The 14,723-nt window shown below is 32.6% G+C and overlaps 2 protein-coding genes across 2 annotated transcripts; one reads left to right on the top strand and one right to left on the bottom strand.

Moving 5' to 3' along the window:
• Positions 1-2,197: 2,197 nt before the first annotated feature.
• LOC132163369 (non-specific lipid transfer protein GPI-anchored 4-like) lies at positions 2,198-9,241 on the top strand. The gene is made up of 5 exons (XM_059573632.1): positions 2,198-2,699; positions 5,513-5,581; positions 7,042-7,353; positions 8,057-8,116; positions 8,992-9,241. Exons 1-5 carry the CDS (start codon positions 2,324-2,326, stop codon positions 9,117-9,119), a joined length of 945 nt encoding a protein of 314 aa, XP_059429615.1. The 5' UTR covers positions 2,198-2,323; the 3' UTR covers positions 9,120-9,241.
• A 1,298-nt stretch (positions 9,242-10,539) lies between these two features.
• On the bottom strand, positions 10,540-11,550 carry LOC132162882 (uncharacterized). The gene has a single exon (XM_059573101.1). The coding sequence runs from the start codon at positions 11,548-11,550 to the stop codon at positions 10,540-10,542; it is 1,011 nt and encodes a 336-aa protein (XP_059429084.1).
• Positions 11,551-14,723: the final 3,173 nt, after the last annotated feature.

Here is a 14,723-nt window from a genome sequence, read left to right as displayed (position 1 = left end):
TTTTAAAGGAGGGGTCAATCTTGGTTTAGCCAAAGCAGCATATAAACAAGTCATAGATCAAATTTGATTGAAAGAGATTTTTACATGTATATATGATATTGTTTTATTAGAGTAAATTGTTCTAGCTTTATTTCAGAAAATATTCTTTCAAAAAATAATAATAATTAATTAATTAATTAATTAATAATGGGTAGTTGGTCGTTGGCTGGTTTGGATTGTGGAAATGGTTGAAGCAATAACATTTTGAGAAGAAAAGGACAAATGAAACTCATTACCCTAATGAAGATAAGTATCGATTAATTAATCCTATATTTCTCTAATTTTGATGCCCAAGTGTATAATCAATCAATCAATCAATCATAATATTCATTAGCAAATCAAATATCATAAAATTAATAATACTGAATTTCGACAATAATTTTTTATGTCGAAAATTGTTTTTATACTTTTAAGACTATTTTATGTTATGAATTGTGTGTTAATGTTTTTATTTTGAGAATATAGAACTAAAAATAAAGAAAAAAAAAATTATATAAATTTCGATAAAAACTCAGACATAGATAGATTTTTATGAACTATTAAAGAAAATTGTCCATAAATAAAGTAATTTATTTTTTCCTTGAGTTGATGTATATCATACATTAGGCCCCCATTAAAATCATATTTATAGAAGGACAAGGTTCCAGTAGTAGCCTTTTAGGTTGCATTGAAAATTCCCAAAATGGTGAAAGTGGGAGATCACATTGGCTAATTGGCAAATTGCAATAAATTAACAAGAGAGAGAGATGGCTCCCATACGGAAACTAAATATGGGAGAGCAAACTTAAGAATGAATCCCTTTAAAATCAGTCTATTTAGTTTATTTAGTTGGGCTAAATTATAAAACCTTTCAATCTCCAAGGAATAGCTTAATCGGTTAGGGCTTACGCGTCATGAGGTTAGGGATCACGTACGCTTCAAAAAGTCGAGGGCACTAATTCGAATTTCCCTCTTCTCTTGTGTGGACATGTAAAAAAACATTAAAAAATTTTTTAAAAAAAAAAACTCTCTTAGAGATCCTTGAGATATGCCAAAAAAACCATTTTAGTCTATGGAGTCAAATTCCATTAAAATATTTGACGGATTCCGTTAGATTATCACGTCAGCACTACTAAAATGATAATATTGGTCACACTTAATAAAAAAAATATAAATATATTAAGAGTTGAATTTTGTATTTATTCCTAATTTTTAAGAGCCGTTTTGAGATTGAGTTGAGAAATAGAGCTTTTAATTTTTTTTTTTCTTTTTTTTTAAGCCTCATTTCAAGCTTTTCTAAAACAAAATTTTGGGCTTTTTTTAGAGGAAAAAAAAAAGAAAAAAAAAAAGAGAAGTTAAAAAGTACTATTAAGGCTTTTTACTAAACAAATTCATTTTTTATGTATTGAAAGCATTTTTTAAGCTCTTAACAAATATTTATATTAAAAAAATATGTATTTCTCTTGTGCTCAAAAAACATAGGACACATTTTTTTAGAAAAATTCCACAACACAATCATCCAAGAAGAGAAATGCTAGGGGATTAGGATCCCCTGATCCCCTACAATTTGAAAGAAATAGTAGGTTGTTAAATTAAGTAATCTTGAATTTTTTTAGGCTTCAAAACGCTTAAAAAAATATTTAAAATGTTGTATGTTATAGTTGAAATTTGAGTATATTTTTATTAGGTTCATACTGTTATGAAGAAGGAGCGTCTTTACAAAAGTGAAAATGAAGCTTTTTTTGAGGAAAATTCTTGTTGGTTAGCTCAATAACATCCTACATTTTTAATAGTTTACATTTTTTAAGCGTTTTGATGCCTAAAAATAGCATAAATTACGTAATTTGAAAATTTATAATTTTAAAAAAATCGTAAGGTATCCTGTTAGGGACCAGTCAATAAGTTCTTTATATTTAGCTCATATTCTCCTACAAATTCAATAAATTAACTATTGAATTTGTGAGGTCCACTATTGACTTATGTAAAGTCTACATAAGTCAACAACTTTAATAATTAATTTATAAAATAAAATATATCAAATATAAAAAAATATTGACTCGTAACAATTTTCGGTCCAACAAAATTAATGTCCAACTGGAAATGTGAAAGCAAATATTGCAACAGAGTTAGGTGGTAGTTAAATTTATATTAATTTCAGCCCAAAAAGTTGGCAAACCCTCTTTCCCACTCAACTCTCTCTCTCGTTACTCCCACAACTACTTTCTCTCTTCACACACTCTCTAATAACTCTTGCTTTCTTCCAAACTTTCTTCTACCCCAAACACAGATCACACAAGAAATTCCCATGGCCGCCACAAGAGTCGCCGCCATGGTTGCAGCCGCCATATTCTTCTCCACATTTTACAGCGCGTCAACGCAGGCACCGGCGCCGTCTGTGACGGCGGAGGCACCGGCGCCGTCGGCGCTGGCTGGGTGCTCGGATATTCTGCTGAACTTGTCGGGGTGCCTGACGTATGTGGAGGAAGGAAGCAATTTGACAAAGCCGGAAAAGGATTGCTGCCCGGCGCTGGCGGGGCTGGTGGAGAGCCACCCCGTCTGCCTCTGCGTGCTTCTTGAGCCCAACGCTACTCAAAGCTATGGGATCTCCATTGATTCGAAAAAGGCTCTGAAGCTTCCTTCCGTTTGCGGCGTTCAAACACCCCCCGCCACCGCTTGCTCAGGTACTATCCAGTACTCCCTTATTCTTGCAAATTATTATTATTCCCTTATTTTTGGTTGTCTTAAAATTAATTGCCCAACTCAGTGAACTCACAGAAAAAATAAATTTATTAATTGCCCATGAAAGTTTAAATTTAATTGCCGAACTCACAGAAAAATAAAATAAATAAATAAATTGCCCATGAAGGTTTAAGGGTCGCTATTTGTCCTTCTCTACATTTTTTAAAAAAATAATTACTAAAATTCAATTTCTCTGAGTCCTACAAATTTAACAAATTAATTTTTTTTTTTAATTTTTTTTTTTTTTTATAGTTATATAGAAGAAGACAGAAAATATTTTTAGACTTTCTCGTACTTTTTGTCTTTTTCCACGGCCATTTGATTTTACTATTATATAAAAAAAAAAAATAAAGGCTATTTTTTTATAAAAGGAAAAAGACCCTTAAGAAATTTTTTTATTTTTTATTTTATTTTTCTAAAAAAATGTTCGCATAAAAAAAAAAATTGAGCCAAAATTATGTCAAAAAATTATACCTTTATTATTTCTCATATAAAAATAATTAAAATAGAGGATATTAATAGAAAGAAATAAACAATAGTAGGTGATTAAAATTTGGAAAATACTAAATATTTTTCTAGTATCATCTTGGTGTCTTCTCAATTATGATGTACCTTTTAAAATTACTAATAAATTAAAAGTCAATAATGATAATCTCAAATTCGATTGTAATTTTAAAAGTCACATCACAGTTGAGAGAACACCAAAAAAACAATGCATTTCCCTTAAAATTTAAAATCATCAAATCACTTTCTTAACCTAGTACTTTGTTAATTGGATTACAATTTAGAGACAGATTATATATATATATATATATATATATATAAAAGAAAACAAAACTTTTGTTTTTTCTCTTTAAATAATTAAGCAGATAGAATTTTCTCTCTCTGTTTTTTTTTTTTTTTTTCCTCCTCATTAATGTTATTAACTACCTTGACTGTTCCCTGTCATAATGATACCACCGGTCAGCTATTATAGCACTCTATACCGTTCGTCCTCTTACCTTGGGATTAAGGGAATAAAAGTAGGTCGTCAATTTTTTTAATGAGATTTTCTCCCGTTGATTTTAACATAAAAATATTTATTTGATTATATTTAACGGGTTTTTTATTTTTATTTTTAAATAAAAAAAATAAAAATACACATTAAATATGACTAACCGAATACGATTTGAACCAGGAAGGATCCCGTTTCGGCTCAATGAGCCTTTAAATTCACCATTATTATTCTGCCTAATTGAATCATAATGCACGGGAAAACCAGGGCGCCAGCTTTCCTGGTTTTGGAAATGGATGGTGTCATTAATGGGTGTCTGTACTTTTGGGTCACCGGGGTATTTATGGCCATTCAACATTCTCCTCCCTTTCACTCTCCTAATCACATGCTTGGTATGGGCCAACAAGAAATCAAACAAAACGGTGTATTTTGTGCAATACACATTCCTTATTTATTTATTTATTATTATTATTATTATTATTTTTATAAAATAGCATTTGATCCCCCATTGTACAGAAAATGATATTTTCTATTTCATTTGAATCGAAGAGAAAAAAAAAAAAAAAATCCATTTAGTGCATTCACGAGAACGAACTTGTTCAAAAAATTTGCTCCCAAAAGAAAAAGACAATATTGTACCGCTCTAAAATGGAAAGGATCTATATATATATATATATATATATATATATATATATTTTTTCTTTTTTTGAAGGAAAAAAGGATCCATTTCTCTGAAATGGATCTTCTTTATTTTAAATGAAATGAAAAATATCTATTTAGTGCATTTACGAGGGTAAACTTGTTCAAAAAATTTGCTCATAAAAAAATAAGGATAATATTACCTTCTCAAATGCACTAAGTAGATACTTTCCGTTTCAAATTTGAAATGGGGAGGATCCTTTTCCCATTTCTCTATGGTACCGCTCTAAAATAGCATTTAATGTCCAACTAGAAGTGTTTGAAATTTACACGTACTTTAACATAGGTAGGACATCTAATTTTTTTTCAAGTAATTTATGTATATCCTTAAATATATCAATTTTAAATTTTGACAAAAATTTATATACTTTTTTAAACTATCACTGGACTGGGATAATATCCTCCTAAACTATCAAAAAATTGACAATATCCTTCAAGGTTAGCAAAAAAATAAAAAATAAAAAGGCTCAATTTTTTTCAAAAAGACAAAAATACCCTAATAAATTTGAAAAAAAAAAATTAAGGAAAAAAATAGTCATAGTTTTTTTCTTTTTTTTTTTTGAACTTTTTAAATTTTATTAATAGTATTTTTGTCATTGAGACGATGACATTATTAATTAGGTAGTAATTTGAGAAAAGTATATGAATTTTTTCCTTAAATATTTATCATAAAATATATACGGTCAATTTCATTTAAAGCTGAGAGAATTTTATTTCATGTGGACTCTCCTCGTCTAACCCTTCTTTTATTTATTTTTATTTTTTGTACTATATAGTTGGACTCCATGTTGTATAAATGGTTTTATTTAATTTTACTTTTCATTTTATTTATATATGTATTTTCTATTTTCTGGCTAAATTTTTTTTGACTTGGCTATGTCACTTTATATCTGTTTTTTTATGAGTTCAATCCCTCAAAATTAATTTTTTACCCTAATTGATTTTTCCTTTTTAGTTGTGTCACTCTTAATTTTAAAATCTTGATTCTGCCCCTGTACACGTGGCCTCTCATTTTCATTATGATATATTGATTTTTTTTTTTTTTTTTTTTTTTTGGTGCAGCATTCGGAGTCCCTGTCCCAGGCCCAATAGGAGCTCCAACGGGGAGTGAGGGGCCTTCTATCTCACCAGGTAAATCCTTCCTCTTTAAACTTTTTTTTTTTTTTTTTTTTTCATTTTCTTTTTCTTTTTTTTTTCTCAAAAAAAAAAATTATTCTTTATTTTATTTTTTTGAGTTCCATTTCTATTGAGGGTTTTCATGTTAGAACAATAATTATAGATATGCCAGAAAATTAAAATATAAACAAACAATTTCATATATCAGAAATACTTGCCCAAGTAATTGAATCAAGTTTATTGTAAAATAATACTAGCAACAAGGTCTTCCTCTCTGCCCATCACGGACTTCTAACCCTAATAAGGTTACATGTCTATATATCATATTTACCACATTCAATAGAAATTCAATTCCTACTCGGCTAAGGTATATAAAACCCAACAATTCAGTCATCACTTGATAACATTTGGACTTGTCATTTTAGGCTGCACATATTATAACAATCCTTGCAAAAACTTATGATGCTCGGTTGGCGTTTTGGTGTCAAATCTTTCCTAATTGGGCCTTTATCATTTATGATTAGGCATTTGGATTGGCCAAATCAGACCATTTAAAGAGAAATCATTTCGTCGCCGATATCTAGTTTAGTTTATTTTTTTTTATTTTTTTTAGTTTAGTTTAGTTTTTGGTTTTTCTTTAATTTTTTTTTTTTTTTCTTAAGTGTTTTTACGTGACTTGATTTCTATTCAAATAGACGGATTTCATAGACGGATAATGTTTTTTGCCATGTCAAATACATTGTGGGGGTCTTTCGTCATCTTTTAAACATTCGGCGCCAAAACGCAAATGTGTTGATACTTCAAGGTGTAAAATGTATTTTCCCTATATGTATATGTTATCACATAATGAATAAGATCGAGTTCATATGTTGTAGGGAATATATAACGAATATAGGGAAAATATGAAGACAAAAATAAGAATAAGAATAAGACTTTTTTTTTTTTTTGAAAAATATGGAACTTCCATTGATGAAATTTCATGAGTATAAAGCTATGAAGGTTACAAAGTTATAAAAATGACTTCAAGCTTTCGCTAACTCATGTACAATTACATTTAATGAACATATTTACTTTATGCAAACTAGATTTAAAACATGGGTAGTTCAATTACAAAACAAAAATAGAAAAATAATTATAAACTAAAAATTCGGCTGTGAGAGTTAAGCCCCTACACCGATCTACTCTATCCTCAACCCGAAAGCTAGGACAATATTTTTACAACGTATTTTGTCCCCTTTCTTAGTGCCAAGGGATTTGATAAAAATACAATGAAGCCCAAAATATTATTATAGAATAGTACTTTCATAGAGAATTTTTCATATGACTTAACGAAATAAGTTAATGAAATCTCTTTTGTAACTTTCAAATTCTTAAATAAAATATATTTCACAAATATTTGAAATACTTAAAATACCTATTTTATTTATTTATATTAAATCAATCTAACATATGTTAATATATGCTTTTGCTTTCAGCGATTGAAGAAGCAACGGCGCCATCAGTGACGGGGGAGGCACCGGCGCCGTCGGCGTTGGCGGGGTGCTCAGATATTCTGCTGAACTTGACGGGGTGCCTGACGTATGTGGAAGCCGGAAGCAATTTGACAAAGCCGGAAAAGGATTGCTGCCCGGCGCTGGCGGGGCTGGTGGAGAGCAACCCTGTCTGCCTATGCTTGCTTCTTGAGCCCAACGCTACTCAAGGCTATGGGATCTCCATTGATTCCAAAAAGGCTCTCAAGCTTCCTTCCGTTTGCGGCGTTCAAACACCCCCCGCCACCGCTTGCTCACGTACTCTCCACTCCCTTATTCTTGCAAATTATTATTATCCCCTTATTTTTGGTTGTCTTAAATTTAATTGCCCAACCGACAAAGTTTCTTCCAAACTAGGTTGAAAGAATTTTCTTCAACCTAATTTATAAATATGACATATGTCATATGAATACGTGATATTCACATGTTTTTTTAGTAGTAAGAATAAAATTGGAATAAATTTTAAGACAAAGTTTTCTTCCAAATTGGGTTGAAGGATTTCCTTCAACCTAATTTATAAAAGTGACAGTTCAAAAAAAAAAAAAAAAATTATAAAAGTGACATTTGTCCCTTGAACATGTGAGATGTACATGAGTTTTTAATAGTAGGGACACAGTTGGAATAAATTTTATTAGAAACTCATGTGTATCTCACATGTTATTAAAAAAATGGACACATGTCACTTTTACAGACTAGGTTAAAGGAAATTTCTGCAACCTAGTTTGGAGGAAAATTCTGTCATAAATTTTATTAAAAACTCATGTGCATAGTACATATTATTAAAAAAATTGACATATGTCACTTCTATAGAGTAGGTTAAAGGAAATTCCTCCGACCCAATTTGAAAATAAACTTTGTCCCTAGTTTTATATTCACCCCAAATTTTTTAAACTTTTTTTAGGAGTTCAACCACTCAAAATTAATTAATTAATTATTTTTCTTTTTTTTCTGTGCTTTACAGCTTTCGGAGTCCCTGTCCCAGGCCCTATAGGAGCTCCAACGGGGAGTGAGGGGTCATCAGGTAAATCCTTCCTCTTTAAACTTTTTTATTCTTTATTTTTTTGAGTTCCATTTCTATTGATGGACGTTTTAACCAGGGTTTTCATGTTAGAACAATAATGGATATGCTAGAAAATTAGAATATAAACAAATAACAATTTCATATGTCATAAATATTTGCGGAAGTAATTGAATTCCTTTCCCTTTCACAGACATGTAAAAAAAAAACAAAAAGTTTATTATAGAATAATACTAGCAACGTGGTCTTCCTCAACACCAATCACATACTCCTAATCCTAATAAGATTACATCCCTACATACAGGGATGGAACTAGGAGGTGTCCGGTGTAGGTCATGGCCCCAACACACGGAAAAAAAAAACCAAATTATTATAATTTTTTTTTTTTCTCCTATTGGCTCCTACCTACTAAAATTTTTAGTCCTTAGCCCTTGGCTTTCTACCCATACCAAAGTCTGACTCCGTCCCTGCCTACATATTGTTTACCATATTTGGTAAAAATTCAATTCTTACTTGATTAAGGTGTATAAAACCCATCAACTCAATGATCACTTGATAACATTTGGGCCTGTCATTCTAGGCTACTTCTAACCCATTTTAGCAAACTAAATCTCCCAATCGATGTAAGTCCGATTAAGAAAATATTGTAACATTCCATTCAAACGCTTACGATGGCCGATTGGCAACATTTCGGTGTCAAAAGTGTTCTAATTGGGCCATTCATCATTTACGATTAGGCATTGGGATTGGTCAAATCAGATCATTTAATGAGAAATCATTTCGTGGCCGACATTTAATAGTGTATATATATATATATATATATATATATGGTTTTGCTTTCAATGGCCTGGCCTCTCATGCATATGTAAAAATTACAGGAGCTCAAGCACCAGAAGGAGTGGCACCCACGCCTGGAAACAGTGTCAGTGAAGCTTCAAGCATTGTAGGGTCTGGTCTCCCAATAACTGTTGGCTTAGTGATTGCATTTCTTCCAACATTCTTCTGATTATATATTTTCTCATTCAATTTCATATTCAGATGTTGTAATCAGACCATTTTATTTAAGAAACACAAATGTTGTAACACTCGGTCCTTTTCCTATTAGCCAATAATATTGATTTTGTGAAATGTGGATGTAGCAAATTAATATTTTGGGTTGTAAAAAATAAATAATAAAAATAGAATAAACCAACCACATAACACGAGCAGTGAAGTGATGATTAAGAAGAAATTCACTAAATATAAAATAGTGATTAAGAAAAAACCATTAAAATCCAAAATTCCAATATGCCTAAGCCTCACACTATTATCAAATTATTTTGTTTGTGAAAGTACCCACCTTGGACTCAACTCAAGCACTACTTGGGCCTAGTGTGAAGCATTGAATCTTTAGATGGAGCACTTATTTTACAGCCTTCAAATTTCCTTTTTCTTATTGGACAAAAAAAATATTGTATTGCCTATTTATCTAATTATTATTTGTCAATAAATATTAATTACTTATACAAGAAGGAAAATGCTTTCCTTTTACATTAACTCAAAATAAGTATTCGAAATTTGAGACAACTTTCTATAGGAACTTATTATTCTTTGGTGGATTTTAGTTGAGGGACTAACTGGTAATCGGTAATCGGAAACCGGCAAATCATTTCGGAAAGTGGTTGAAAATAATAGGTACTGATTTTTGAAAATGTCTAAGGCATTTATAACCACTAACTGGGTATATATATATTAAAAAAATAAAAAAAATAAAAAAAGCTTAGAGAATTTAATAATGGAGTTCGATAGAATTTCAACAACAAATAAAAAAGAGAAATATTATCTCTAAGAGGAGTATCTCACTCAATAAATATAATTAGTCATTTATCTATTGATTTCTAAATTGTTACAAAAGAACACTTGAGTATACTAACAAAAAACTATAATCTTAATTTGACTGATTTTGGGCTGAGCCCACTATTGAATTACTTCAAATACGAATAACTTCAAATAAAACTGATGACCTAATTAAATCAAGAGCAATTTTTTATTTATTATTATTTTTTTTCCCTCTTGCATCAATTTTATATCTAATGGCTTAGATAGTAAAACAATTTTTATTTTTGTTTTGCCGGATTTTAATTTATTTAAGGGAAATGTTAGGCATTTTTCTAATGTTCTTCTAATATCCTTCTAATTATGATGTAACTTTTAAAATCACCAATAGATTAAAAGTCAATAATAATAATCTCAAATTCAACGATAATTTTAAAAGTCACATCACAGTTAGAAGGACACCAAAAAAATACTAAAAGAATACTTAGTATTTTTTTTTATTTAATTGTTAATAATTTAAACAGAAAATATAAAAAGCCTCACATATCTGTTTAAATAAATAAATTTTAGATTTTCTGATTATTTATCGGAACAAATAATTGTTATAAATCTTAGGTGGTAAGGACATCGGACTTAGGAATTTCGGTCGGGTCAAAATCCTGGGTTGGCTCCATATCCATCTTCCCAAGCCTGAGAAGACTTCCGGTGGCCAGAATAGCCCGAGAATTGATATCATGCATCGACCGCGCGTGAAGACTCCTGCACGCCGCCCACGCCGCATCAAACACCTCCGTCTTCTCTCTCGCCCCCATAATGCAATGACCCAGAATTCTCAGCGCTGGCGTCAGTAACTCCCATGGCAAAGGAATCCTCCCCTCCTTCCCCATCCTCTCCGTCTCTTCGCCGTCGTTTTCCTCGTACACGTGTCCGGACCAACCAACGCAAAACTCGCAGAAATCAATCTTCGACCCGACCGGCATCTGAGATATCTTGCTGTAATACAACTCCAGCGCCACCCCAACGATCCGAGCCCGTTTCGTGGACCGGACGGTTCCGTGAGGCTCCAATGTCGGGGAAAGAACCGCCAGGTTGAGCTCCGTGGCGTTGTTTTTAATGGGTGCTTTGGATTCGTGGTAGACGCTCGGATGCGACAAGTCGGGGACGTTCACGGTTATGGGCTGGCCGGCGCGTGAGGTGGTCTCGTGCGCGTAGATGGCGAGGAGGACGGCCTCGAAGCCGGCGAGGGGTTTGCGGAGGGTGACGCGGGAGAGGTAGACACCGGCGATGATGGGGAGGAAGCGGAGGGCGACGAGCTGGAGGTCCGGGTCGCCGGATTGGAAGGTGTCGTAAAGCCAGCGACAGAGGTTGTTTTCGCCGGCGCCGGAGTTGGGGTGGCGGAGGAGGGAGGAGATTTGGGCAGCGACTTCGGGGTCGTGGAGGAGAGAGAAAGCGGAGGAGAGGGAAGGAGGAGGGGTTGAGGGGAGGATGGAGGAGAGTGATTGGATGGCAGATTGGGTTTTGGAGGGGGAATCGGACGGTGGAGATGTGGATTGTGTGGATTCTGATGTGTCGGTACCGGTGCCGGCGCCGTCGGGGCTGGTGGTGGGGGTGTCGTCGGACATTGAAAGAGAGGGAATAGGAAAAACTGAAAGGAAAACGGGTTTAGTTGATAAATAGGGAAGGAGGTTAAATGAAAGTGAATACCGGAGGGAGATAATTGAGGAGGAAATGTAGGATCATTCTTTATTTGGCCATTGCCTTCTCATTTTAAAATAATTTTATTTATTTATTATTATTATTATTTTTAAGATGACTATTTCTACATTTTCTATCAATCTCTCTCTCTTTTTTATTTTATTTTCTTTTTCATCAGGATAAAAATAAATATGAAATAAATATGGGAGATGAAAAAATAACATTTTGTAAGGGACAAAGTTTTCCTCCAAACTGGGCGGGAGGAATTTCCTTCAACCTACTCTATGAAAGTGACATGCGTCCATTGAACATGTGCATCAGTAGGGACAAAATTGAAATAACTTTTATTTATTTATTTATTTTTTTTTTAGAAAGAAATAACTTTTATTAAAAACTCATGTACATCTCACATGTTAATAAAAAAAATAAACACGTGTCACTTTTATAGACTAAGTTGAAGAAAAAATTCTTCTTTGAAGGAAAACTTTATCATTTTTTAAATGTTTTTTCAATTTGTTCACACATTAATATGTAATTAAAAAGTATTGAAAGTTTAGGGAAAGTAAATTTATCCTTTCTAACCACCAAATAATTTGCAATGCTTCCTTAACTTTTAAATTTGTGTAATGTCCATAAAAACTACCAATGAGTTGTTAATGTCACCTTTTTGAGAAAAATGACAAAATACCCATAATAAAAAAATTAAATAGACATGAAAAAGACAAAAATAATAATAATAATAATAATAATAATAATAATAAAGTGAAAGATTGAAGAAAAATGTTGTTTTTTTTTTTTAAAAAAAAAAAAAAAGATTGGGCAACAAATGAATATTGCAACTCATGTGGTAGATTAGGGACAGATTGCAAATTACTTGCTAGTTAGAGGGAGATAAATGTACTTTTTCTTATTAAAAAAAAAAATTAGTAGTTGACATGTGTAGTTGTAAAAAAGTTATAGATATAATATTATTCACAAGGAAATAATAGGATGTCGAATATATAGTTCACGTTTAATATTTTTTGTTGTTGTTTATAAGAATTTCTATTATTTCAATAGATTGAATAAGTCCTATATAAGAGATAAAAATACCAACAACAACAAAATGTATATATAAAAAACTTCATGCTTATCGGCACAAAATAAACGATGCAACTTTTTCAATAAAATCACTTCAAATTAATAATCTTGCTCAGTAAGTAAAATACTTTGAAAAAGGAAAAAAAAAAATTGTATACTTTATGAAAAGTACATACAATATCATTTACTGTTCAAATATAACCAAAATCACTAATTTATACAAAATGTCAGAGATCTTTATTTTACTAATTTGTGATGAATGTTTCTCATGGAGAAGAAACCCGGCTTTGTGTTTCTCATGGAAACAAAAACCAAGAAAACAAGAATGGAAGGAATAAGAGTGAAATTAGGGTTTGAAGGCATGTTCGTTGTGGACTCGGTGGGTAGAAGTAGCGGACTAGCATTACTATGGAGGGAAGAGAAAAGACTGGAAATCTCGAACTTCTCACGTCGTCATATAAATACTATTGTCAAGTTGCCAGACTCAAGCGCCCCATGGAAGTTAACTGGCTTTTATGATCATCCGAACTAAGCACAAAGGAAAGAATATATGTTGGGCTTTACAAAATCGTCTCTAGTCTTTTCCTCCGGGTCCCTGGCTGTGTTTCAGAGACTTTGATGAGATTGTAGCCCAAGCAGAAAAATCAGTTGCAGTCCTACGCATGGAAGGCCAGATGGAGCAATTTCGGGTTGTATTGGAATCTTGAAATCTCAGTGATCTGGGCTACAAAGGTTCAAAATTCACATGGAGCAATTATAGGAGCGATGGCAACTTCACCAGGACCGGGTGGTGGCGAATTGAACCATGAATGGTACAGGATGCACTAGGAGGTGATTCTCTATGTGCTGGCTGCAAGATCATCTAACCATAAGCCCCTACGAGTTAATTTCTCTGAGGAACTTGAAACACGAGTCTCTTACAAGAGGGGGTTCAAGTCCGAAGCTAGTTGGCTCTTGGATGACGAGTATAACCAAATTATACAAGACGCATGGGCTGTAGGGGAGGGTGGTGCTACTTCAATGAATACAACCCAACAAAATTATCCAATTGCCAAGTGGACCTGACCAGATGGAGTCAAAAGAATGCCGAAAAATTATTAAAGAGAAAAACAAAGGAACTCGAAGTACTATAGAGCAATGAAGGGCCGGAAAACATAGAGGCTATCAAACGATTACAATGGGAGATTGAACTCATACTGGAACACGAAGATGTACACTTGAAATAGCGTGGCAAACAAAATTGGTGCTAATTCCATGCATGGGCCACCCACAGGAGAAAAATCAACCACATCAGGAAGATCAAGGATGATAAGGGTAGGGAATGGAGAAAACCAAAGGAGGTCAATCAAGCCTTCATTAAATTCTATACAACCCTATTCACGGCAAGTGAGGTTGCAGGTGTGGAGAACTGTTTGGAAGGCTTGGAGGCTCGCGTCTCAGAGGGGATGAATGCTAATTTGCTGAGAGAATTCGCTATGGCGGAGATTGAAATAGCCTTGATCCAAATGCATATGTTGAAGTCCCTGGGTCCGGATGGCTTCTCACCAAGCTTCTACCAATGTTCATATGCGACAGGTGATGCTGGATTTTCTGAATAATGGTATTTTTGATACTTTTAAATTAAGTCCAATTAAATAAAGGAGTAGAACCACCGACGTGTGTGTGTGTATATATATATATATATAGATATAGTTGACTATTAAGTGTCAAAATATTCATATTTTAGCCCTTAATTAATTTATATTTATTAATTCTTTAGTTTTGTTAGTTTGTACTATTTTATTTCATTTTTATATTTTCTTTGTTTTATAGGTCATGGAAGAAAAAAAAGCGTTTCCGAAAAAGTTCCAAGCTTAAAGGGCAAATTGGAAAGACCTAAAAGATTTAGTTAAGTTTAACCAAATAAAAGAAATGATTAAATTGAAATTTCTCAAATTAAAGTCAAAATCGGATTGGATTCAAATTTGGATTATGCACATGTCTCGGTATTTTGACCATAACTTTTAGTTCAAATATCATA

This window comes from Corylus avellana, chromosome ca10 (assembly GCF_901000735.1).
Source record: "Corylus avellana chromosome ca10, CavTom2PMs-1.0".
In the NCBI taxonomy this organism is placed as follows: domain Eukaryota; kingdom Viridiplantae; phylum Streptophyta; class Magnoliopsida; order Fagales; family Betulaceae; genus Corylus; species Corylus avellana.
The sequence above is the reverse complement of the archived record's forward strand: the minus strand, read 5'-3'. Positions and strand labels throughout refer to the sequence as shown.

What these genes read in the sequence shown, in the direction of transcription:
- LOC132163369 (XM_059573632.1), top strand. Translation starts at nt 2,324, where the DNA reads ATGGCCGCCACAAGAGTCGCCGCCATGGTTGCAGCCGCCATATTCTTC. An exon ending in CCCCGCCACCGCTTGCTCAG is followed by an intron (nt 2,700 to 5,512) that starts GTACTATCCAGT and finishes TTTTTGGTGCAG; the next exon opens with CATTCGGAGTCCCTGTCCCA. An exon ending in GGGGAGTGAGGGGTCATCAG is followed by an intron (nt 8,117 to 8,991) that starts GTAAATCCTTCC and finishes TAAAAATTACAG; the next exon opens with GAGCTCAAGCACCAGAAGGA.
- LOC132162882 (XM_059573101.1), bottom strand. Translation starts at nt 11,550, where the DNA reads ATGTCCGACGACACCCCCACCACCAGCCCCGACGGCGCCGGCACCGGT.